This window comes from Drosophila biarmipes, chromosome X, assembly GCF_025231255.1.
Source record: "Drosophila biarmipes strain raj3 chromosome X, RU_DBia_V1.1, whole genome shotgun sequence".
NCBI lineage: Eukaryota > Metazoa > Arthropoda > Insecta > Diptera > Drosophilidae > Drosophila > Drosophila biarmipes.
Window position 1 is genome coordinate 25161750 of NC_066611.1, and position 26479 is coordinate 25188228.

General features: G+C 45.1%; 1 protein-coding gene across 1 annotated transcript in view; it reads left to right on the plus strand.

Annotated features, from left to right (window-relative positions):
* Nucleotides 1–25308, plus strand: part of LOC108027566 (hornerin) — an 85196-nt gene extending 59888 nt beyond the window's left edge. The window contains exons 4-7 of the mRNA XM_017099053.3: nucleotides 3702–3758; nucleotides 10319–11068; nucleotides 11568–13250; nucleotides 25162–25308. Coding sequence (XP_016954542.1) covers nucleotides 10448–11068; nucleotides 11568–13199 — 2253 coding nt within the window. The 5' untranslated portion in view covers nucleotides 3702–3758; nucleotides 10319–10447 and the 3' untranslated portion in view covers nucleotides 13200–13250; nucleotides 25162–25308. The remainder of the gene's footprint in view (nucleotides 1–3701; nucleotides 3759–10318; nucleotides 11069–11567; nucleotides 13251–25161) is intronic.
* The last annotated feature ends 1171 nt before the right edge of the window (nucleotides 25309–26479 follow it).

Here is a 26479-nt window from a genome sequence, read left to right on the forward strand (position 1 = left end):
ATGCAAGCCAAGTTAATTGGATTAACACTGAGGCCCGAACACACGCACACACAGCCAGTGTTGCGAAATTCGATTTATGGTCAAAATGATTTAATTGCCAAACATGGCCAAAAACGTGAAGAAGACGATGAAGCTGCAAAGGGAATTTTTGTTTTTTTTTGTGTTTTTGTTGTTTGGCTTTTGGATTTTTTGGTAATGGAAGTTCAAAGCAGGATAAGGAAATTGCAAAGGGAGATGTGTCGGCAAATGGATCTTGGGCCGTGGAAAACTTTGTCACGCTCTCGGAAAGTCATTTCGAGTGAGGACTAGTTTATGGGCAAGGGTGCCGCTATATAAGTTCTCTTCAAAAAAGTTTTTCGAAAGAAATTGAAGAAGCAGCTCCCTGTTTTTAATATATTTCGTATTTTTGACTAAATACTTTACACTTGATTTAAGCACACCCATACCCAAACCCACTACAACTCCCCTTAAAAACCCACCTTCCTGGATTCCATTACAGTGTCGTTTTACCATTCTGCCGTGTAATTTGCCCACCCCACAGAAGAACTCACTTCGTGTAATTAATTAAAGTGACCCCAGGAAAGGTCAACAGCAAAGCCAGCAAAAAGGGACAGCACTGCTTACTTTGTGACTACTTCTGACACCGCTCAAGTGCATCAAAGTCGAAGGACCATTCGGGTCTGTTGGTAATTTGATCAACTCGCTTTGCCCCCAAAAGCAACCTTTTGTTTTGAGGACATAACACGTTTTTCCACATTGCCGAGCAGCAGCACTTCTTCGAGCGTCGAAGGTGGCCAGCTAATAATTTGGTTAAGTTGGGTACCAAGTCAGGTAGTAGGGCTTCATTGGGTCTCTTCCCATGGCATATGGAAATCGGAATCCCATCAAATGTAAGCGTGGCTCAAGTTGCCATCGCCTCCTCATTTTTGTTTATTTATACCTCCCCGTACATGAAATAAAATTAGCTCAATGAGCATTTGTGCAATCAAGTGATTTTAAAGAAGCGAAAGAAAGGGGTTTCGAGGGTTCGGAGCAACCCCGTGGGACGTGGCGAAAGGGTTGTCGGCGATACACGCCACGGATACGGGCGGAGCACAAGACCCAACCTCAAACCCTTCGGGACGGCGGGCTGCGGCAAATAAATTTCACACATATTTGCACACTCGTGAGTGTTCAATAATTTTGTTCCCTTTCATTTTATTTATCCCCTACAAGGTCGTCCTGGTTGATTGTAGTGGAAACGGGTGGGAGGAGTGGCCTGTAGAGAGTTCCCCTCTACAGCAACTCGCAAAACAATAGAACCACACACCACAGAAAGGTCTATTTGATGATCTCTGGCCAAAGTAAAAAATGTTAATTTATAATAGAAATTGAAATGGTCGAAATGATTAAATGGAAAACAATTAAATTGATATTGAAAATTGCTACTTTTTCGATTACTCTATTATTGAACATTGCTTTGCTATCAAGTTGGCCTCAGATGTGTGTTGCAATCGCCGGGGTACTTAATATATCAAAACTCCTTGCCTCGGCTGCAAGTTTGTTTATCTGTGGGCAAACAGAAACCCAGCCCAAGGAAAGAAGCATGACTCATGACACAGTGGCCCAAAGAAAGGGTTGCTCCGGCTCTTGAGTTCTCAGCTGCGGGTCTTCCGACATCCGATCCCAACAGTACAAAAAGGAGTAACGAATGAGACCTTTGCATGTAGGACTTTTGGTACACAGATCATTGATTAATAATTGGCCTTTGATTGGGAGTGGCGGGAAAAAGGAAACAATGCCAAAGAAATACAAGAGAAATCAGGGCGCATGGGTTCCAAAATTTTGTGTTAGGGTTACAAATAATTAGCTTATTACACTGGCAGTCTGGTGTTATTTTTATTATAACCAAATCTAATTCAGGAGAAGCATTCAATAAAGGAGAAAAAAGACTGTGGAAAAACCGCTCACTTGAAGGTTACTTTAAAATATTTGAAGGTGTCAGAGTTGCAGAACTCAACCGGCGAAATTCCGCCACTCATCATCTCTACCTGCGACATTGTCGCGATGATCATTATCATCATTTGCACAGGTTGTACTTTACCTCTTAGGAGCTTATTCCTTCTGCCTGCTTTCTTTTTACATTTTTGTCAATTTACCGAGAACTCGAGTCATTTGCAAGCCGCGTGAGTGAGTGAGTGGTGGAAAATTCCGGGGTGGGTTGGGGAAACGGGGGGCTGCGGGTTATGTGGTGTGGTGTGGTATGGCAACGTTGGCCGCCTGTCACATTTGCCGCGACACGATTTCCTCTGACTTCTTCCTGGGCCCTAACCTCAACACATCCTTATTTATTCCTATTTTTATGTGCATGGGAGGAGTAAAAAGTGTAAAAAATATACAGAAACAGTGGCAACTGAAACCGAAAAGAGAAAATAAAATGGCAAAAGGCAAGCAGTTATTCTCGCTGCGCATTTTCACTCCTTCACCCCATTTCCCCCACATTTCCCGTTCCCGGCGACATTCATTCGCATTCCTCCCAATTGCGTTATAAATTCAAAAATGAATAACGCACGTTTGCTTGTGGTTTGAAATTCTATTTTATTTGTATTGTGTAAAATGCTTTCATTTCTTTTTCCATTCTTGGGTTTCATTCTTGGCTCAATTAAAACATTTTTGCGTTGACATTTGAGGGGTTTGACTGGTCGTTCTTGGCGAAGGTCTGGAAAAGTTGGACTTTTGTGGCCAAATGCTTCCATTTGGGTTTCTATAAATTTTCTCGTCTATTTTTCTGTTGAGGCGGCTTAGGGAAATTTTTTTGTTACAGAGCATTTTGCGGGTTGCAGTGAAAGTAATTTCGTTGATGTAGTTGTTTTGGGTTTCCCAGTGGAAAATATATTACATCATGAATTGGGCAGGGGAAACGGGGGCTTAGTTTACAAAGTTTAATATTTGAAAGTACATTTAAGGCAGGCTCGAAAATAAATTCACGAGCAGTATTGTTCACCTCTAATCCACCCCCATACTTAAAGTAAAGAATTTAGCTGGTTTTCGGTACTCAGAAACGGAACACGGCTTATTAAGGATAGCTTTTGCTACCAAAACAGTAAACTAAACTCGAGTGAAACAGTTGGAATACATTCACAAAATTAGCAGACTCATCCAACAGGCTCCAACTGGCCACAATTATCCTTGCTTACTGCAAGAAATCTCAATCAAAAAACGAGAATCCCAGAAATCCGGCGCCAATCGAGAGAAGTCGAGCAAAAGTTCCATAGACAAACGGCATCAGAATTTAATTCAATTGCAAATCCCATATCATCCCCACAAAGTTGAGAGAAACATTCAATTATGAATTCTGAGAAAGCTACAAAAAATAAAATCCAAACACAAGCACACACACACAGGCACAAACAGAAAGAGGGAAAACTAGAGAAAACTGTTTTATTTATCCAACATTTGACTTTGAAATGATGAAAATGCTAAAGCTAAAAGGAAAACCAGGGGGAATATTTCATTCGGTCTGACATTGTAAGTCACATTTGATGTACAATGCTGGCTCGTCGCTTTTCCGACTGATTCCTGGAGCATTTCCATCATTGATGGAGTTCCCCTTTTTGGGGGCAGCGAGGAGAGACCCTCAACAGTGTACTTGAAAAGTATACGCATACTAATTAAATTTCAAGGCTGTACTAATATTTTCTCGTTTCTTATTGTATTTACAGTTTCAAAAAAGTTGGAGGAAAAGCGTAACTGGAAAAATTCTTTAAAATAAAATTCCGGTAAGTGGAATATGCGAGAAGTCACAGAACCTTTCTTTGTCATTTCGCTGATACTAAACTTATTGAAATTTCGAAAACGATAGCGTTGACATGAAAGTGTATTTTTCGACCGCCCTTCTCCTCCGCCGCCCATGTCATCACCCAGATTTTTCTATTTTTTATTTTACTTTTATTGTGTTTTATGTCGCAATAGACAGACGAGAAAGTCAACCCAGAAATCGGCTTAAGGGGGAAAGGGGAAGGGCAACAATCCGAGAGATGCGTATCTTGTGGTCCCCCAAAATAATCCCTCCGTCCCCTGAATTTCTTTCTGTGTGCGTGAGTGTGTTTAACAATCTCTTCATCAGCATCTTCAGCTCAATATTTCCGATATGCATCTCGATGTGTCAGTGTGTGTGACTTTTCATTGTGATTGGGGGTAAGAGGTTTTCCCCATTTTTTTACCATGCCAAGGCTTTTCCGAAAAGATACAAAACGTATCTGCAGCTGGCCGACGTCCATCGGGCATTATGTTTATGATTTGTCAAGATATTAAGGTCGGGAAAATGTGTTTTGAATTGCCACAGCATTGGGCGATAAGAGGCCCATTTTGTATACAGCGAAATGTGGGGATATAAGGTTGCATTTTGGTTTTTCGTGCAAGATAAGCCATTCTGTATTGTATCAACTTTGTAAAAGACTGTAAAAGAGAATGAGGTTTTCCATGGCAAACTGTAAATGAACCCTCGCTCCCACTGGGGTGCTAATAAATTCACCTTTTACCGCAAAATATTGCCCAGCATTTGCGAAAGACAAACAGCTCAAAGACCCCCATTTTGCGAACCACTGTGGGCGTAGTGCCAACGTAAATCTCCTCAACAATCTGCCAATCTCCCCACCCTCTGCCCATCCGATTTTCACCCATGCCACTTTCCTGCTCATCTTTCGGCTCCGGGTTTCCCCGCTCGACTGTTGATTTTTGTCAACCTAATACAAAAGGCAAACAAAATTTGTGTTGGCATTTGGTTAGATTTGCCTGAGAGGGTGAAAGATGGAGTTCCGCCTTTGGAGCGGAGTTCATGGGGCAAGTGAGCGAACGGGCACTGGGGACTCGACTTGATGAAGAAGCCTGGAAATCAAATATTCGATGAGTTGTATGAATTACAGGTGGGTCAAATGGAACGGGGGTGCGGAAGAAATATCGAAGCGATTATCGGGTGTTGAACTGAAGGTGCCCTCTGACCCCAAGTGACCTTTCCTAACCGCAAAGCGCACGGAGCTCCCGCACTCAATTGCCAATTGCCTCGGTTTAAGTGGTCCTTAGATTCTCTTTGAAAACCCACAGGCTCAACTTAAACTACTTTAAAAAAATGTGAAGTTTGGTTCACCAACTACAACCCTCAATCTAAAACTTATCCATAAAACTGCACAGTGGATTTATAAACAATTAAATGAATTCCCTTTAAAAGATATAGCAATTGGAATATATTATATCGAGCTTAGTTTTCTAGCCAACTTTTCGCTTATAATTTTAGTGGGTCACCAAAACTTAAATGCCTTTGCTTAAAATCATAAGGATCGACTTAAGAACAAATTCGAAAATTCACTTTCTATTGTGTTCATTGGCTTGCATTACTTTAGCAATTTTCTGCTTTTCAATTTTGACACTCATCTGGTCAAATATTGTCCAAAATGTTAGAGTTCCACTTCAGGTAAGGAAAAAGAGCCGACTGGCGGAATGCATTTCCCTATCCTTAAGTGTTTGGCTTTGTTGTTGTTCCTGGGTGAAGCTGGCCAAAATATTATTGTTGTTGTCGCCGCTGCTGCCGTTCATGATTTGTTGTTGCAGCTGCAAAGGGGCACCAATTTGTGGGCTACACTTTGGGTGTTTTAGCTGCTGCTACCCTCGGTTCTGGCCAAAAAGGCTTCCACTTGAGCGATCGCCCACGTTTGCCCTTTGCCCCAGCTTCCCCCTCAGCCAGCCCCGGAAAGTTTCGTGTGTGTATGTTAATTAAAGTCATTACATGAGGACGCCACCAAAAAGGAAAGAACAGCCAAAATGAGAGAAAATGAGGAACTGAGCAGCGAATTACGAATTAGTTCGGGGAACAAAAATTGGGTCTTGAAATACCATTACTTACAAATAACGTATTGGTAATTAAGAAAGTATCTATTTCAAATTTTGGAATTTAAAGTAAATAGGACTTACTACGGTTACTAAAATTAAAATTGTATCTTTTAAATACTTCTTATTGTGCAATATTAATATTATTAAACGGTGGCCCGTTTGGACAGTGCTGATAAAAATATGATCATTTTCCTCTGTGTATGATTATGCAGCGTCTGTTGAGGGGAGGGGCACACACGCACATCCCAGCGCACACTCACACACGCAACAACAACTACAAAGTGAATCCAAACGCTGCGCCAAATTGGCCAATTTTCATATGCATGCCAAGCAGCAAAGGCAGGAGCTGAAAAGCAGGAGCAACAGCACGGCCGCCAAGCTCGAGGCAACAACGCAGGGAAGCCGGGGTGCGCGGGGGAAAAGTGGCAAGGAAAATCTCCTCTTTGGCATTGACATCAATGAATAATTTCAGTTGGTTGGGCGAGGGGGAGGCAGCGGGCATGTGTGTGGCCCAACTGCAGACGCCACGTGTCAGGAGCATTGTGGAAATAACGAAACATGTGAGATGGTTGCACTGCGAGAAACGTTTGCTCATTACAAGGAGAAAGTTGGAAAAATATTTATGAGTCTTTCTCGTTGAGTCCCAAAGATCCGGAGATGGAAACAACAAACTAGCGAATTTTAATTTATAGTGAAAATCACTTCTGTGAGTATCAAATTGATCATTTTTTCGAAATACTTTCCAAGAGAGGACTTTTATACCCGTTGCTCGTAGAGTACAGTAGTACTACAGTTTAACTGAAATGTGTTTGTTTCATCAATACCAATCGACTGATCTAAAAAAATGTGTCACGCCCACTCTAAACGCTTAAATCTGTCTGCCGCCCACATAACATGCACTGAATTAGCCGGTAGGTGGCGCCCTAAAATATCGCTTTGCTGCTAATAAATCTCCATTTCCTATTTGCCCCCTTAAGCTGAGTAACGGGTATCGGATAGTCGAGGCACTCGACTAGCGTTCTTCCTTGTTTTCAATACAAATTGATCTAATTAAAGTTATTCCGTGAATAGTAACTTTTTGTAGCAACTTTTCTGGCGGTGTACTGGTCCATTCATCGGCCTCCCCCCATCGACATTGGCCTCGCCAGCCCATCCACAATCCACCACCACCTCATCTCGTCGGCTGCTCTAATGATGCACAACATGCACAAAATGTGTTAATGACAAACCAACCGACTGCCGACGACTCATGAGTGCTTTTTCGTAGCTCTCGATAGCCGCCTAATGAGTCCTGCCTTTTGGTACCTGTTGCCCTTTTCGCCCCCAAGGGGCTGTGTATGGGTATCCCAAATAAGGGGGCCAGGGGCGTGGCAGGCGGGCGAGGGGAGGGGTGTATGGAGTACGGAGCCCGCCTTGAGTTACTTTTGCTTTTCAAATCGATGTGGTGCTGTGGCCGGAGTGAAGCAAATTAAATTGCAGCATGAAATCGAATTGCCAGCAGGCAACTGAGGCATTCAAATGCAGAGCAGAAGGGAGGAGAGGAGCTGAGGGTCCATCTATCCATAAGATACATTCTGGGCCTGGTCTGCAGCTGCTGCTTTTCCACAGCGAACAGGAAGAGGATGAAGCCAAGATTCAGCAGACTTTAAATTGCTTTTACCACCCCCTCTTACCTGGCAAAAAAGGGAAAAAATAGAGAAAATAGCTGCTGCAGAAAGAGTTCTACAAAGTGTTCGATTAAAATAGATATTTTTATGGCTTTTGCATTCGAAAATTGCATTAGGCAAGTGGTTGCCTTCTGTAAAGAGGAAGAACTGTTTTCACAACCTCGATCGGTCCATAAAGATATCGACTTTCAAGGGGAAAAACCATGCTATTTTCTTGAAGATGTTGAATAAATTCGAAGCATCGAAGTTTAGTCGAAAAGCTTACTACGAAACCATGGAAAACTCAAACTATCATTTAAAAATAACATTTATCCCGCCTGCATATTTTATTGTTTTGAACCTTTGGCAGAGTAGAATCAAAAAACTTGCTAAAATCACTGCAAGGAAGTGCCATTTATATACTTTTTATGAATCCATGCCAAATCTTAATTGAAAAATGCATATCAATATGCGATACTCCGGCTGTTGTTTCCATTTGGAGTTATTCTTTTCCCTGCTTTTTTAGTCCCAAACCAACTCAATCAGGCAAAATCAAAATGTTGCAAAAGTGCAGCAAATAAACGGCGTATTGTTGTCATTGTTGTTGCCGTGTTATCATCGTTTTTTGCACGGCGATTGTTGTTATTTTTGTTGGCCACGCCTCGACAAGACCACAAACAACTCGTTAGAATTTGGATGTGAAATGCAATCGGCCAAAACAAAACGGCCAAAAAAAGGAAATAGCCAGCTCTGCAAAAAAAGACGGCGAAAAAATTCAAAGAAAATGTAGTGAAGGAAGGACGCGTGAGGGAATATATCATTTAAAAGATCCGGAACACTAGGAGATTCATTAAGGAAACTAAATTTTTTACTATTTATACGTTTAGGAAAATAGTTTTGCTCTATAGAAAGAGCTTCAAAATAAAGGAATTTGTTTGGATCTTTAAAACATCAAACTTTCTTTTTGTATTCACTGGAATTAAATTTATACGTACGTAAGTAAGGCTAAACAATTTGAAGAATTGCAGTTTTCAAACCTCGAAAAGTGCTCATCCCTAAGCCAAACATAACAAAGCTTACAAAAAGGTGAAAACAAAAAAGGCAATACGCAGGCACAAACATTTCGAGCTTTGTTAAGTGGAAGAGAGATGGGCATAGAAGAGAGATAGCGTTACTCTTTTCCGGATGGTGGAAAAAGGGGGCTTGTGGGCGAAATAGAAATATCTACGCGGCCGTGGAAATTGGGTATTCCTACACCAGCAACAAGAGCATTTCGCCCTATAGCAGCGGATGGCTATCAATTTGATATATCAATCAGAGCAAGGCCTAAAAAGAAAAACTGGAATAAAATCGAGCCGAGAGGAAGGGAATTTCATTTGGATTTTTTTTTGGCTCCTGCCCCGCCCACTGGGAAGGGCGAGAAGTATTTGGCGCTAATAGTCGAAATATTTTTCCATCGGCAATAAAGAGTTGTGAACATCACTTTTTTTATTTGTTACAAAAGTAAGATGTAGGACTACAAATAAAATCTGCCAACTGTTTGTAAGAGATATAGTTTTGCAACTAGTAAATTAGTATTTAGGAACTAAATAAATCTAAAATGAATCCAATAAAAATGTGGACAGCTAAGAATTCGTTCAAAAATATTCATCCAAATATGGGACTAGCATTTTATGACCGGCTTTTCTTGTTTTTATAGCTTGAAAGTTATTATTAACTCCGTGTACGGTAAAAAGGACTTTGACGTCTTGATAATATTCACAGAACAAAAAAACAAACACAGGAGCACAGCCATCGCGTCCTAAGTCGATATTTGATATGGTTTTATTATTTTCTGCCCGCTAATAGCCGGGTTTTTTCACGACCCCCGAAAATCTTGCCTTGGGCGGGGCTTATATGTACTCGAATACACAGTAGACATATATGTGCGTTCCTGGTTTGTCTGTCTGCCTCTAGGATTATCTTGGACACACGCTGGGGCACTCATAAAGACGGCCTGCCCTCTCTGATTGATTTATGTTTCCCCCACAAAAGGGGGTGAAGAAAGTGGGCGAGGGGCTGAGGGTGGCTCTCGTCACCAGCTACTTTTTCTACTTCTGCTTCTTAACCTTCTTCCCGGCTAACTCGTTTCTCCTTTGACTGTTAATAGCTTTAATGCTGTTTTATGGCAGTTCGAGGAGAAAGGGCCGCACTTTAGCGGGCGCAGGGGGAGGGGTTGGGGCAGTGGCGTAGCCGGAGGGGGCTGTCCACAGTGGGATCTGGAACCGGAACCGAAACTGGGACCTGGCATGCCAGCGCCAAATGTTTTACATGCGTGCCTGTTCGACACTCTGAAACTGTGTATCCCAAACTGGTATCTCGTTTTTACCCGTCTTTGATTTGCAAGCTTGAAGAATACATTTTGTAAAGTATTTAAGGAAGGTACCAAAAATCAATCGCATTTAACCTGTAATATATACAAATTTCCTAGTCATGTTTTCCACTAACAATATTCATTGGGTTAATTCTTTATCAGATGGTGAATTTTTTCGAGTGCATCTCGCTGCCACTTAGTGTGGCAACAATGTTTGCGCATAAATAAATTGGAATCGAATGCGGGTGCGGGTTTCGGGTCTTGCGTCTTGGAGCAGTGCTCATAATTCCAGCTTTTATTTGTGGGATTTTGGCATGGCATGTCCGTCATGCATTTTGCATCTCCACCGCCCGCCTCCCGAAAATATTCCATCTCCATTGTCCCGCCCTTGACCACCATTGCGTTCTCCGTTCCCCACGTTCCACGCTGATTAATGGCTTTCCGTTCTCCACAGATGATGCTCGACTCCTGTTGCTGCTAAATACCCCCAAAACCCAACCCGGAATTATCGCATCTAGAGAGCAGCGAGCAGTAGAATCGCCCGAGAGGAACTTCGATCGACTTTGATATTTGATAGACGACAATGTATCCGGCGAGCGGCAGTGGAGGCAGTGCAGCAACTGCTGCCAAGTTCCAGAATCGCTGTGGATCCCCGCAATTCGCCAGCGACTATCCGCACCCACATCCGCATCAGCATCCGCACCAGACGACCTCGGCGGCGGTGCACAGTGTCCCGCCGGGAGTGGGAGCGGGAGTGAGTGGGGGCTCCATGCGCCACGGCCAGCGGGCAGTGGCCTCACATCAGCATCCCAGCCAGATGACCCTCAGCCACGGCATGGGTCACAATCATGGCCTGGGAATGGGCGGAGGCGTGGGCATGGGAATGGGCCACAATCACGGCCATGGACATGCGGCCGCCACCTTGGGGCATCCGCATACACACTCGCATTCGCACAACAACAGCGGCAGCAGCAGCAGCAGCCACGTGGGACACATTGGCTCGCATCTGATCTTCCCCGACGACATGGACAGCATCGAGTTCTGTATGCCGGTGGCGCCCTCGTCCTCGTCCGCCTCTTCGCAGAACGGCCTCGGGATCGGGGACCAGCTGCTCATGGGTAGCAGTCACGGCGAGGCGTTCACGGAGCGCCGAAGAAGGGGTCACAGCCGGCGGAGCAACCACAAGATGGATGTCGAGCAGCAGGTGAGTCTCACACTTAAGAGAAAAAACCGTTCCCGAAACCAATTTCTCGTTCTAAAGAGAGAGCCAAGATGAACCAACACACAATTGAAACGGTTTTAAAGCTTTTTTCTACTTGATAGAAAACATCAAACAGCAAAACGGCTTTTGTCTTAGAGACTACTTTCATCCCTAATGCAAAATCTTAAACATGAAACTAGAGGAAACTTCAGTTTTGATTTCAAGAACGTTTTTTATCAAATAATTGAAAGGCAGAATTTTTAAAAATAAGAACATTTGATTCTCAAATTTTAACCCTCAACATTGAAATAAAGCGTCCTGCGTTTGCAAGATGTTTCAAAAGACGAAATTAATTCTACTTTTATCTCTATTGAAGATCGCTTTGTTTGAGAGTCATTTTCCAAGAACGTTTTTTTCCCAAGAAGTAGAAGACGATTCTTGAATTGAGAGCATTCCATCTTGGCCTTCCCAATTTCTAATCTCTTTTTCTCTTTTGAACCAGGTCAAGTGGTCGCGTAAGAACATTGCCGCCACCATGGAACGCTTCGAGCCCACGCCCAACACACAGTCGTCGTCGTCCACATCATCGCTGGACTACGGATTCGCCGCCGGCGTGATGACCCCTAGCAGCAGCAGTGCCACGCCCTCGCACGGCGGTGGCGCCTCCAATCCCTCTCTGCACGTAGCCTTCAACGGAGGCGGTGGTGGAGCAGTGGGTGGTGGTGGCTCTGGAGCCAGTGGAGCTAGCGGCTCGGGAGCTGCTGCACCGGCGGCGCCTTTCAACCACGTCTACTCGTATGCCTACTACGAACCGGGCGCGGCCAAGTGCCACACGAATGTGCCCGCTGCCCAGGGATCGAGCTCGAGTTCCGGATCAGGAGGTCAGGGTCAGCAGGGACAGCAGCAAGTCCACTCGAAGAGTCCGCCACGGAACTCGATACGCGCCCTGCTGGCCAAAAGCTTTCGCTCGAAGAGCAGCACCACCCATCATGGTGGCCAGTCCACCTCCAGTTCGCCAAGCGCCGAGGAGCGGGATCGCCACACCTACACCACCCGCTACGGCACCACCGAGAACCTGTACGAGGAGGTCAGCGAGCAGAAGATCCGCAAAGTGCTCTCGGACAACCGCATCGCCAGCGGCTCCAGTGCGGGCAATGTGAAGGAGGAGCAGCGTCGTGTCCAGCACAACCACTTCCGGGTGCTCGACGAGCTGAATCTCTCGCTGGAGGCCCTGATAATGCCGCCCACTCCGCCGGACGTGAGTCCCAGCCACGCCCTCGGAGCCGATGAGCCCGGCACATCGATGTCCGCCGGCGCGGTGGGCGGTGGTGGTGGCATATCGATGTCTTCGTCTTCGGGCTCGGCGGTGGTGGCACCCTCGTCGAAGACCGCCCAGCGACCCAGGCGCGGCGGCCTTCTAGGTGGAGCCGCCGGGACTGGGGCCACCTCGAACTCCAGTTCCGCCTCGCACGCCAGCCTGGAGAACCTCTCGAGCACGCTGAACAGCATGGAGCTGAAGGATCACGGCCACAGCAGCTGCATCAATCCGGAGTTCGACGAGGGCGACCTCGATTCCGGCTTCAGTGGCAGCGGCAGCAGCAGTGGGGCCAGCTACAACGAGAGTCTGCGGTACTACAAGTCCGCCACGCCCACCGGCCAGCTGCACCACCACGCCCACGTCCACCAGCAGCAGCAGTCGCTGCACCATCACAGCCTGAACAACAACACCTTGCCGCACAATCTGCGCAGCTGCCGATCCTCGACAGCCTCGGGCACCTCGACCTCCAAGAGCAGTATGGCCAGCTGTGGCGATGATCAGGGCATTGGCATGACCTTGGCGGTGGGCGGTGGAGTGGGTGGTGCCGCTGGCGGTGTCATGGTACCCATGCACGAGGCAGCGGGAGCCGTGGGCGGCGGTGGATCGCTGTCGCCCTTCAACTACCCACGCCGCTGCTCGGCGGATCAGCAACGCGCCTCGGGCAGATCGATGGCCTCCGGCGTGGGCGTTGGGCCCGGCGTGGGCGTGGCCGTGGGCGTAATGGGCGGTGGCGGCATGAGCATGAGCAGCAGCAGCAACGTGGCGCTGTCCACCGGAGCGAAACCCAAGAAGAACTTTTGGACCATGAAACCGTGATGCTACAAAAAGGCGCTGCGTCACATTTGCAAGAAATGGACTATTGTTATGGTGAGTACTGTGCTACATTTGAAATAAGTTAGGATTTAAAGGAATTTAATGTTCTGTGATTCATATTTATTTGAACCAAAGAATGTAATTAGGAACACAAAATTTTAATTTAGACTTTAATATGCAGGTATTTAGTTTGACATCGCCGTTTGTCTTTATCAGTGATTATAATAACCAATAATAATAAGCTCATAAAACCATTAATTTAATAGTTTATGGTATGAAAGTCTCTTTCCTGATTTAATTTTTTGGTATTGGGTACATTAGGTACTATCTTGAGTTCTGAGCCCCGAGCTTTTTGTCATTTAAGAGTCATTTCCCTCAATCTGCCATAACTTCTCATGAAAAATCGCATCCCCTCGGCGATTGCTGCGATTGAGTTAAACCCTTTCAATAGTTGATTACATTTTATGGCCATTTTGTCATTTAAGATCATCTGCCATGATTATCGCCGTCACCATCTCGATAATCCCACCCCCACCACTCAGTCCCAGCTCCAATCCCGACTCGCACTTCCATCGCTCTGCTTTTGGGCATCAATTTCAACTTTTCAACTTTAATCATAATAAATTTGCGGCCCGTTTACCAGCCACGGCCATGGCCGTATAGCTTGTGGCTCCGTTTCACAACCAACGAGATACTTCCGCTGGAGAGGAAGCAGATTCGAGCGGGATGTATCGGTATAGCGATATAGAGTAGAGCAGATAGGAGGGGGAGGCGGAGGCGGAGGAGAGGCGAGGACCTTTCCGCATTCCCAAGATAATAAATTTATTAACTGAGCGGGCCGACATCATCATTATCCGGGAGAAGCGGGCAAATGTTTCCATCCCTTCTCCGACGAAATGAATCAATTAAAGCTGATTGAACTCCATAGATTTCCTCCCCTCGGTATCTCACCACGAATAAATGTATTTTTTGTATCCCGCTCTCACCGAAAAATAAGAAAAATTCATTTATAACTGAAACTGGGCTAATCCGCATCGCTCATCAGCTTTTTTCTGGGTGTGGGAAGAGCGCTTGCCCCGAAGTCCCGGTTCCACATATGCCCCCATTTCATACTGGTCACGGGGATTACCCATGAAGATGGGGATGGGGTGGCAAAAGGAAATAAAGGGAGCGGGGTGTCTGAACATTAAGGCGCCTGTTGAAATGTCCGCAGACCGAAGATGCAGCCATGCCATCTCTCTAACACCCCTTAAATCCTCCCTCCACTTTCCCCATTACTCGGTGTGTGAATAATACCGTTATTCATTGCATTTTGTTATAAATCTGTCAATTTGCACAATTGTGCGTACGAACGACGCTACACTGTGAATTAAAATGGGGAAGACCGGGGAAAATTGTAAGGGTCCTCAAAAGGGATTTTCTTAATTGTATTGCATTTCACAGTTTCTCGAATTAAATTGCTGAAGGTTATGGAGTGGTATCTAATAGGGGAAAATGCGAAAGATTCTCTGAAAGGATCTCCAAGTTATACAGTTTCACTGCAATGCGCTCCATAAAGAACGGAAATATTTAGGCTTTTAATCAAAATAGTTATTTAATTTCTTAAAAATCCTATATACTTAGCTATGAGAAATTAATAAATATAAGGACACTTGAGTTTCTGAAACAATTTTCCTGAGTGCAGCGCTGCTTTATGCCCTATTCAATTCGACAGGGTTCGCTGGGGATGCAATGGGAGTGCGTCGCGGGGCGTGGGGTGGGGCTGGGGTGGAAAGTGGGAAGTGGGAAGTGGGAGGGCAACACACTTCAGCCCTCGGGGGCAGGGTCGCACATGTGTGGCAGCCGCAGGGTGCACGCTCTTCGCGTTCCTTCCGCTTTTCCAGTGCTTCTCGCATTTCGGCGGCGACCATAAAAAATCTGTTGCGAAAAACTCGAAAATGGCTCCGAAGGCAAAACAATTTTCACTGGGTATTATAAATGGTATATGGTATGATGGCTCTAAAAAACAAAATTTGGATGTACAGAAATGACCTAGGGCACGATTTGTAGTGCCTATCGTGTGTGTAGTATCAACTACATAGGGCAAACAGGACTTTAGCTAGTTTATTTGTATTAAATGTGTTATTTGGAATCCTAAGATGTTCCATAGTGACCTCTAGAAAAACGATCGTTTCATCTTGTTATCAAATACGTATGTATATATTATATGCTGTGTGCTTTCCACATTTCTTAGGGTATCACGAGCATCGATTCCTTGCACTGCGCAGCCACTTCCTCCGCTGTTCAATGTTGTCAGTCCGCTGCTGTTGCTGTTGTCCGCGCGTTGATTTATATTCGAAACTGCGCCGAGGCGCAACTAATTTGCCTCGGGTGTTAAGTAGCATGTGAAATAAACGCGACGGGAGAAAGCCAAACACTGGAGGATGTGGAGGGAGAACTGAACTGGGCTTTGGTTCTGGGGGAAATCAGTGAAAAGGGAAACTCGGCTGCATTCAATGCTGTTCGAATGAATGCATGCCTGCCATGAGTGTGTGTGAATGGTCCATTGCCGCGCAATGAATAAGTGACCGAGTGTGCGAGTGTGCGGGGGTGTGTGGATCAGGAGGTTCCGTCGCTATATGCGCTATATGTTCTATGTAGGCGGCACTCCTTATGCAATCGCTCCTCCGGCACAGCATTTCTGTGGAGAATTTCCGGAGTCATTTATGAAATCGGCCAAGAATGCGATTGCGAATGCGAATCCGAGCATTCAGAAACCCATTCATTCAGTTTTGGGCCATTCATATGTTGCCTAGCATTCACCTTGAATCGGTAGCTCTCTAAATAGAACTGTAAGGACCTGTAGATTTACGCACTGAAATAATCATATTCACTCTTGTACTTTTCTTAAAACTTTCATTTAAAAGCGTTCCCTTCAATAGATTAGTGAGTAAGTAGACATTGCCCTGATTCCACTTCATCTGTTATCTATCCCATTCATTTATTTAAGGCGACTTTGTCGAAGTCAACCATTTTTTGTGAGCATTTTCGGGTACTCCAGACACAAGTTTCTGGCTACAAGCCCAGACATCTCATCATCATCATCATCTGCATTAGAATTTCACCCTTGACCCTAGCCCGACCCTCCGTTCTCCCGTCTTTTTTCGGCGACTTTGCTCATATGTGACCCAAAAGTGGTCCTTGGGCAAGTCTATCTGCAAACGATTTGTGCACACTCGATTTGACAGTCAGTCAGTCAGTCGCTTTCCACTTCCCTACTCTCTTTTTTGGGTAGAGGGAAAACTGTAGCCCCTTCCCCACAGCCATTTCCCATTTCCTTTGCACCGAGAATCGTTTAAATGTAGCCAACAATAATAAAACATTTTAAACTTGCGCCGGCTAATAAAGCAAAGGGAAAAGAGCGGAAAAAGTGGAAAAGCAACTTGAAATGAAATCAGAGCCCCAACGAAAATGGCAAATGGGAAATGGGAAATGGGAAAACCGTCTGCTGTTCCAGCTCTGGCTCTGGGCAAATATGAAAATGGATCTCGGCAAGGACGACGATTTGGGGATTTCAGGGCCGGACAATGGAGATAAGGAAAGGATTTCGGGGGGCCAGCCACACATGTGCTGGGGAAATCGGGCATAAACATTCACTTAGCCATAATAAAAGCCAGGCCGCACACAAAGTACTCAAATGAACAACATTTCTATTTGAACAGGGGCGGGCTTAGAGGGGCTAGAAGGGTCAGGGGTCAGCACTCCGCCCGGGGGCAAGCTGGAAATTTGTCAGAAGTTTGGTTGAATGAAGCCCAGTTCCTGGTTGACTCTGCTCCGGCGAGATTGCGCCCGACTGATTAAAAATTGAACGATGAAGGCCCCCGAGACGATCGAAATTGTTAAACTTGCTCTGAAGAAGGAAAATTTGGAGGGGACAAGGGGTCAGCTGAAGAAATCCAACAGGCCTTCCTTGTTGTGCATCCCGCACACCCAGTACACGGGAAACTAAAGTTGAAGCCGAAGAGGTAATCTAATTAGTCGACCAGTCACGGTTATTATTTATGACAGAAATAAATTTATACCAAATGGCATGCCATTTAGAAACAATTGCAACAAATGCAATTACTTGGTCAGTTTAAATGCATTTCAATTCAAAGGTAATTACCTTTGTGTGGGCTACCATATGGTGGCAAAAACTTTTTAATATTGGGAAGAAAACAGGTGCAATTTAAATCGATGTTTTCGGTTTCTAACCACAAATAATGACCATTTATTTCATGTGTTATTTAATTTCGACACAATAAATGCGCTTTGCTTTTAGGGCCCTTCTGACATTTACAGCTTTATTTCGCGTCTCATTAAGCTGATGCGGTGTCATCCCCCAAAATCTAATGCGCAGCTTTTCGGCGAGTGTAGCTGAGTGGAAGAAAGGCGAAAGAAAACCTTAACCCGCTGGCGCCAAAGTCGCGTGGGTAACACAATAAATTTGCAAGGACAAGGACCCGTTTCTGGTCTGGTTCTTGGTCGGTCTGCTCTTTTCATTGGCAAGGCGCCAGCGCCATCGCTGGATGGGATTGTCCAGGCAAAGGTTGGGGGAGGATATAGGCGGACGGACACGGGGACATACGGACAGACTTACGGACGGACAGGGGTGATGGCGTAACGGCGGAGCCAGAGGACAATGGCAGGCGTAGAGCAATAACACACACTGTATTTTGGGGGTGGCTCAACAGTAGCTGGTGGTGACATTGTCCGCCCTTTCATACGTACTCGGGTACAAGTGCACTGGAAAAAATCTTTGATAAAGTGGTCTTTAAATTCTTTTAGCTTGTATATACAAGTAAAACTGCAGCGAAAAGGACCTAACATTAAAATCCAAAAACAATTTTGAAATAATATAAAACAGAATTATTATAATACATCTCTCCAAAGTTCGCCCGTTTTATATTTGAATAGCATCATAAAAGTATGTGTTTTATTTATGTACTCCCATCTCATGCCACGTTTGGTTTGAGTAAGTTTTTCTCGGTGCACAAAGAGTCTGAGTACTCCTTGGATTTTGGGGGTTGTCTAACCAAAATCACCCACCACTCGCCGTCTAAGACGAAAACTGTAGTAAATAATTCTTTAAAGATTTAGAGACACTCCACCCGCACAATTGCAAATTTTCATGAGATATTCAAGGCGGTACTGCACGAACGGGGCTTCGAGCAGGGGCGCGCCGGCAAAAAAGAAAGGAGAGTGCGACGCGTGCTTGTCGCGGCTTTTAGCTATTTTCGACAGCCGTACGCACCGCTCGAAGGAAAAAGAGACCGAGTGCTCGTCGCCGACATAAGCCGGCCACATATCAAGATTAATTTTTTCCAAGATAATAAATTCAATGCAGATTAAATGGCAGAGACCATTAAATTATCGACTTGAGGTTCGCTGCGCCCACAGCTGGTGTTTGTTGTGCTTGGTTTATTACGTCGAGGGCGAGAGGGGTTGGACCCTTGGACCGTGTTCGCCGGCAGCTTGGCTGTGGGACCGGAGTTTTGAGACTGGAACACGGGGAACCAGGGGATACTGGGCACTGTTCGACGGGCCTAAGCTGATGACTGCATTAACATTAGCGGCGGGCAAACGTGCGTGAAGAGCAGTTGATAATGCCAGATGAGATGAGCTGAGATGCGATGGAACATTTGTTGCGCAATCAATTGGGCTGCCAAATGAGACGCAGTTGTCAAAAGGTCTCTTCGACGGGCTCGCTTACTAGGTGAAATAAGTCGTCATCGATGTGGACTACTAGCGAATTAATCCGTGCCTTCTGTGCAGCGATGTAGTTGCTCAGGTTGACTTCAAGACCCTTGAGTTTGGAATAGTTGCTCTAATGTATCTACCTACCTTAACACACCAAAATATTTATTAATTTTTAGAGAACGCATGTAAATACGTGTAAAATCTTTCCGAGACTCCGCGGACTAATGTATGCTACAGCTATTCGGTTCTATCCGGAAAGTTTTAATAGAGATGTTCAACTCGCTGGGACTTCAGATCTGTTCGTGGGAAAAAGGAAATGGCAAACTTGTAAGTGAAAACGGAAAACAAAACGCAACGCAGACACATCAATTACGGAAAAGGGTGGAAGAGCGGGCAAATTGGGGGGTGGAGGCGCAGCTTCAATTGAACTCGACTCGTTGTCCTTCGTTTTGTCTCCTTTTTGGCCAACGACTGCTAAATGCAAACGACAGATCCTCTAACCAACCCCCTGCCCCTAGCCACGGCTTTATCTCAGCGCATCAATCAGGACCAGAACGCTAAAAACACAAAAAAACAACGTAGCAGTGCAAAAAACAGAGAAATAGAATCTCAAAGTCAATTTTTTGGCAAACAAACCGATTGACGTAGACCCCCGAAAACCTAGACCATCGAAAGTTTCCTTTGCTTAATCAATGTGTGGTGTGTGCTGGAAAAGAGGAGGAAAACGCGGGAAATGCGAGGCAATGGGTGGCAAAATGTCAAATGCGTTGATTGGAAAGCCGCCAGCGCGACTAAAAACGCTTAATGCGAGTGAGATTTGTTGCAAATCAGTGGGCTAACGCTGGGGGTGAGGGCGCGGATAGGGGCCAAGGTGGGGGACTCTTGTGTCCCTGCCAGACCGCACAATCAGTTTCCGTTTCCGGTTGCTGGCCGCACAATTAAGCGCGGCGTCGGCCATTTTGCCAATGCTGTTGTTGCTGTTGTTGTTTCATGGCGCTGGCTAATAAACAGCGCTGCAAACGAAGTGAGAGGTGGAGGAGCTGGGAGAAAGGTGCCAAAGCGTTGGTTACACTGCCAAAATTAAATGACAGAAATAAAAACATGTCTGCTAATGAATAAAACTCCATTTATTTACCCAAAAGAGTAAGGAAACAAGAAGATGTTAATAGAAATACAACAGTTTAAAGAGGCACGCCATATCATAAAAATTATGTAAAAGTATCAACCATATAAAGGTGAAAATCTGAAAATATTAATATATATATACTAGTTTTTATTTCGATATCTACACTCCCCAAATTTGGCGTACACTTTTTGCTTTGCATGTACTTACCAAGGACCTTTTCCACAGATTTCCTGCCAGTGTAGTCGGCATTCCTTGTTTGCGTTGGCCGTTGCCACTTGTTTTTTTCACACTTTGGTGCCGTTGGTCCTTGGTCGCTTCATTAACTGTAAAAAATACACACGTTGTACTATATATATGTAAATGAAGGCTGTTCTGGGTCTTGCCATTATCAGGTCCACTGCTGTTGTGCCCGCCCGTGCCGCCTCACACCTTTATTTGTGTTTTTGTGTTTGCATTTGTCTTTGTGCAGAGCTGTGCCATTGTTGCAAGTGCGTTTTCATTTCATTTGGCTTGGCCTGGTTGGTTTGGTTTTGTTTGCCGGCGAGCAGCGAACAAACAACGTCGACAATGCCGACATTTGGTCATCAGAATATATATCTCTCGGTGGGTGGGTGTTTGGGCCTGGCAAAGGCATTCGCTTCCCGTTCCGAGTGCAAGGGGGTGGTGCAGAGGCCGCCCGCTGCGCCAATTTATGACCTGTCAGAAATTTTCCAGCACAACCAAAACAATAACAGCACGGACGGCGCCTTGAAGCGACTTTAAGTGCGCGGCCCCAAAAAGTAGGCAACACTTTCTGGTGGCGCTACAGTTTGATGAATGGGCGTCGACAAAGGGGGTCTTCCAGGCCACAACGTGTCCCCGTTTAAGAGGTTTTTAAAGTTAACCTCTCACTTGGCAGCCCCCTAAGACCCTTCGGTTTGGTTTACTTCATTTCACATCGAAAACCCCAGAACTACCACGTCTGCAACATTTACGAAACCCGTTTCGCACATTCTCGTCTCCCTCCACAGCGAACCCCACTTGGCAGTGTGCAAGGATTGTCCCAATCAAATCCATATTTCCCCACTTAAAATGATCCATTATGAGGACGGCAGATGGTGCCCATCCATAAGTACTTGTGTACATCAGGGCCATCAATAAATAATCAGTTTTAAGTTGCCCTTCCTACGGCCCGAATTCGTGTTTATTGCAATTTATATAAAGACCCCTGTTATTCGCCGCCCCTTTGTGTGTGTAAGGAGTACAAAAGCCGCCCTTAAACTTTTGTAGCCGAATATTTTCGCTTGCCCAACGCGCAGATTTAATATCTCCGCACTATTGTCGGCTGGGCAGGTGCTTCCTCCTCCGCCCCCTCCCCAGCAACCCCTTTCAGGGGCGTGGGTTGCCATGACGTTGTCAGGAGGGCACATGTCACATGTCGGGGCCACGCCCCTTGCCAAAGAGGGCGGCGACGCCCACACCCAGACAATCGCTCTGCGGAGGTGTTGGCTCTCACCTCGGCCACGCCCCCGACCCCGGATCCACCACCAGCCGCCCCCTTTGGTTCAATGATGCTTTTTGACGGCTTTTGACTTTTTGGCATTGTTGTTGTCGCCTGTTTTATATTTATATTGACGCTTTTTTACGCACACACAGTGCCCACGAACACGAACACAGTTGTGGCTGGCGTAATAGTTGTGGTTGGGCCTCCATTTCAGTTTTAATAGCTAATTTAATTATCATTTTTTGCAAACGCCCACAGCTTAATTTCAGTTAATTGAAGTTTAGGTAATTAAACAGCAGTTTAATAAATGCTGTGCTGCTGGAGAGCACAGAAATGACTAAATGGGGAAACCAAAAATAATGTAAAATGTATATTTAAGGACCAGTTTCAGTCTGGAATAGTCTTAGAAAGCGACGCTATTTTGCTGCACCCGGTGCTGTGCGATTTTTTCTTCGCCGAATGGCAGGCATTTTTGTTTATCCCTTGCTCCATTTATCTCTTTGGCACTCTTATATTTTTTCACCAACTTTTTGCACCCGCTTGTGTGGATTTTGATGTCTGGCCGAAACGCAACGAGCCACACAATGGCCGACAAGCAACTGACAGCCGCAGCCTGCCCCGCCGCCCACAGTCGCACCAGGGCCCAACACCACCCACCGCCCACCGCCCCCTTGCGCCCCCCCGCACATCCTCTCGTTCATTCATTCAGTCAATCATGCAGCCATTCAATTTATCGTTGACTTAACTTTTTGATGGTTACAAAATGAAATTTATGGAAACTTTGCAGTTTCACCCGGGAGCTGGTAGTGATGGGGTGGCTTTCGGTGCTTGTTTGGGGGAGTTATTACCCGGGAAAAGGATAAGAAAAAGTTATCCTTATTTTTTGATTTTTTTGAAGAATTTTCGAGGGTTTATTTTTGGGTTTTAACTGAGGCATTATCCGTTAAAAGTATTCAATGTTCTAGCTAGTTGTTATGAATAAAATGGGTAAAGGTAAATACTATGCAAACCCTAAACTGCTACTCTTAGTTAATCTGTTAGATCTGTTTTATGTTGATCCTTGGCTAAGCCAACCCCACATTCAGTGTCTTGCCTATAACATTAGCTTCATGCTAACTTTGAGTGAGAGATAACCTTGGGCCACCATTCCTAACCTTAACCTGACACTGGGAAAACGGCGTAGAAGCAGCGATAGTTTAAGGAAAACTGCGATGGTTTTTCCTTGCGCAGTTCCATCCCTGGTGCCTCGTCCACCTTAGCCGGCAGCCATAGGGGCGGCCAAAATAACCCCAACCCCAAGGCTCGACACTTGTGTTTGGGAATCCATCAGAAGTCGAGTCTGGACCGAAAAGCGAGTGTTATCTTTGCGGTCGCATCTATAATGGGTTTTGTCACGTTGCAGACGAGCCTGCACCCCTTCTCCCCACCCCTCTCACCTGACCCCGCCCACCGCTTCCGAGGCACGAAAACCCACGTCGACATCAATAAACCGAAACAAAGAGGCGAGGGGGCTGTGTGCTGTGTGCACAGGAAGTGGGCGGCTCATTCGAAATACATTTGCCTGCTTAAGCCGATTTTAAAACTCAGACCAGTTTTGGGTCAGCTCAGCTCGCCTCGGGTTCACCTCCCACCCCCAATTACGCCCCTGAAAAGTGCTTAATAACTTTGGCACCAAATGGCCAGCCGGCGAGCGACAAGTGCATCAAATTGTTGACTCTGACCGTACAACCCGGCAAAACATAATTGTTAAGGTCCAGCACCGGACTTTGCCCAATATTGTGGTTGAACCGGGGCTGCAGGCCCCAGCCCTCCCCCTTGGAGGACGACCAATAAAAGCACATGCATGCAACAATAAATAAATTAGAACAAGGTGCGGTGTGACAGGGCCAAGCCCGTATTATGCGTACGCTGAGCGAAAGCGGGAGTGCGAAGTGTGCTTGGTGGGAGCAGTAAGAAGGGTTGAGTAAAGCCCCTTATGAATAGGGATTGTAAAGTTATCTGTATTACCAAACAAATAAAATTATTAAATAACCTGGGTCATCAAGAAGTATGGAAATATTAATGACTTGATTACCCGGCCGAAATGAAGTGAATCCAAGGGGATCATTGGGTACCTTCTTTTGGGAAAAAATCAACAATAATATGACATCACGAACTAAAACAAACCTTTCCACAATATTGAATTGCGGTCAGCAAAAAAATATATGTACTATATATATTTAACATTTTACTACTTGCATGGGACAGGTGAATCATAAAATGTTTTTTATGTAACATAAAATTGACCAAAATATTGCAATAATTTTAAACATCTGCGTCACCAAACCGTATGTCTTAGATCACCAATGAATAGATCATTTTTTAAACAACCAAAGAGCATTATCATCTTGCCTTTTTCAATATGTAATGCAATTAAATTTAAAATTAAATGTATTTTATTTCCGACGAATACAACCACCCGACCACCCAGAATTTCTCTGGGATTTCCAACTGCCCAAGGCAACACCCAGAATTTCCCGCAGTGTTTAAGCTCTCGCTTAATAACGGGTTAGTCAGGTGGGTGGTGGGTGGTGGGTGGTGGGTGGTGGCTGGTGACTGGTGGGTGTCAAATGGGTCTGCAGAAGGTTAGGGCTGGGGAGCTGGGTCCGCAGATAGGGCTACCGTTTTGTTGTCTGCTCGGCAGTCAGATGCAATTTATTGATAATATGCGGGGCACAGGAGGGACGGCGAGCAGGGGGTGCCGGGGAGGAGGATACCCCTGAAAGTAAGCGCCAACTTTATGAGAATGCGACCTTTCTGCCATTATGTTGGTTATTTACACACACACTCCCCACACACACTCGGCCACAGATGTCGAGGCAGTGCGCCAAAAGCCAGGAGCAATAGCAAAAGCAAAAGCTGGAGCACAAAATTTGTTGCACAAATTGTGGCAACAAATTTTAGCGCAGACAATATTCAGTTGGTTTAGGAAAAGTCGGGCGCAGGGAACTGAATATACACGCTGCAGGGATGGGAAAAAGGGGGCGACCGGAAAAGGGGGCGGACCGGGCCGGAAGTGGATAAAAGAAGAAGCTGCCAAAAGTCAATTGCGGGAATCTCCTCACTTGACTTGACCAGAAAGCCCGAACTTGTTGAACTTGTACGGCGTCAGAGTTCAATCGGTTAGGGTTTCGATTCGAACCGAAAGTCAAAACCACAGTGCAGCCTAACAAATTCTACGAAATTCGCCAAATTCAGTTGCAGTTTACGGGACTGAACACAAATCAAACTAAAGGCCAATAACGAAATATGAAAGTTATTTAAATCAAGCCCCACACAAGCGAAAACTAATTTTACAGCAGAGTGGCTTTGATTCGGCGCTCTCCACTTAGTTTACAGATTTGACACACACCAAAAGGCAAGTTTTCACACTTTCAAAGCTGTCGGGTTTTCGTTGAAACGATTTCGTTGTTTAAGGTGATCAATTAGGTTTAAAAAACTGCTTAAATCAAGGAGAGCCTTTTGTATTTCTTATTTTGAACATAAAAGGCCACAGAATTTCACAAATAGTTTCACAATATTTTTATTTAGATTCTAATAGAAAACTGCCTTAACTGGAGTGTAGCCCAAGGTTAACCAAACTTGTTCTTTTTTTGCAGGAATACAATTCAAAGACTGCCTCATGCCATGCCATCCATTATTACCACCAACCCAACAGCGGTAGCAGCTACAGTAGCCGTCGCCACCATCAGCATCAGCAGCTGACGTCATCAGCGTCAACATCATCGTCCACATCATCACTGCATCCGCCCCAGAATCGCTACTCCCTCACCCAGGATCGCCTGAATCCCTTCGAGTTGGATATCAGCTGCGGTCAGGGGGAGATGGGCAGTAGGGAGGAAGAAGAGGAGGAGGAGGAGGAGGATCAGCAGGATTGGCAGGATCGGGAGGAGGAGCCAGGAAGAAGTTACTACCACAGAAGTCAGATGAACCGGAGGCGACACTACAAGTACGACGCCGTGGAGGAGTGCTGTCGTCCGATTTGCCAGGAGCAGCACTACGGCTCGATAGCGGATATGTTGTAAGGGAGGATGGAAGAAAAAAGGGGGATACGGATATGGAATCACTTTAAGCGAAACGCAAGGTACCTACAACAAAGTAACTAAGAGAAATGCATGAAATGGGAAAGGAGTCGCCCAGAGGCGAAAATAATAAGCTCACGTGGAGAAAACGGAAATCCCCTGAGGCAGAAAATGATCGATAAAAGCGATTGGCGATAAGCGATTGGCGATAATCGAGAACCGATGAACGAATTGCGAATGTTGAATAGATGTATATCGAAGTTTTTTCTGGCGGCCGATGAACATTTTAAACTAATCGTTACTAAGCACCGAATTGATAAATATATATATTCAAAATATATGTATTATTAACCGTCTGGCAGATCTGGCACCGCTAAATAATTAACTGTACGCTAGGCCTATGTCTATGTAGAGTATACATATGTAGCCCGCACTCACCCCACGCAAACACGCAATGCCCCCACACACGTATATATATTATATATATAGTTATAAATGAAGCTATATATAATTATTCATGTACATACGAACTATGTTAAAGCCAATTTTTTTTATTGCATCCGAGTAGAATAACGTGAGAGCGATAATTTTTTTGTGGATGAACGTGGAGTTTAGATCTAGAAGATTGTACCACCATGTTGTCTACGCGTTAAGCAAAACATGATAATTAAATATATAAATCTAACCATATTCGATTTTTTTTATTATTTATAATGTAGCAATGCTTGTACATAGATTGTGGACTATAACTATACGAATATTAATAATAATAAAAAAGGATATTTAATAAAACGTGTTTTTTTTTGGTAAACTAAGATCTGAGTGTTAAACAAATTGTAAATAAATTTGGACACATAAACAATTTAATTGACGCACAAGAACAAAGAGACACAGA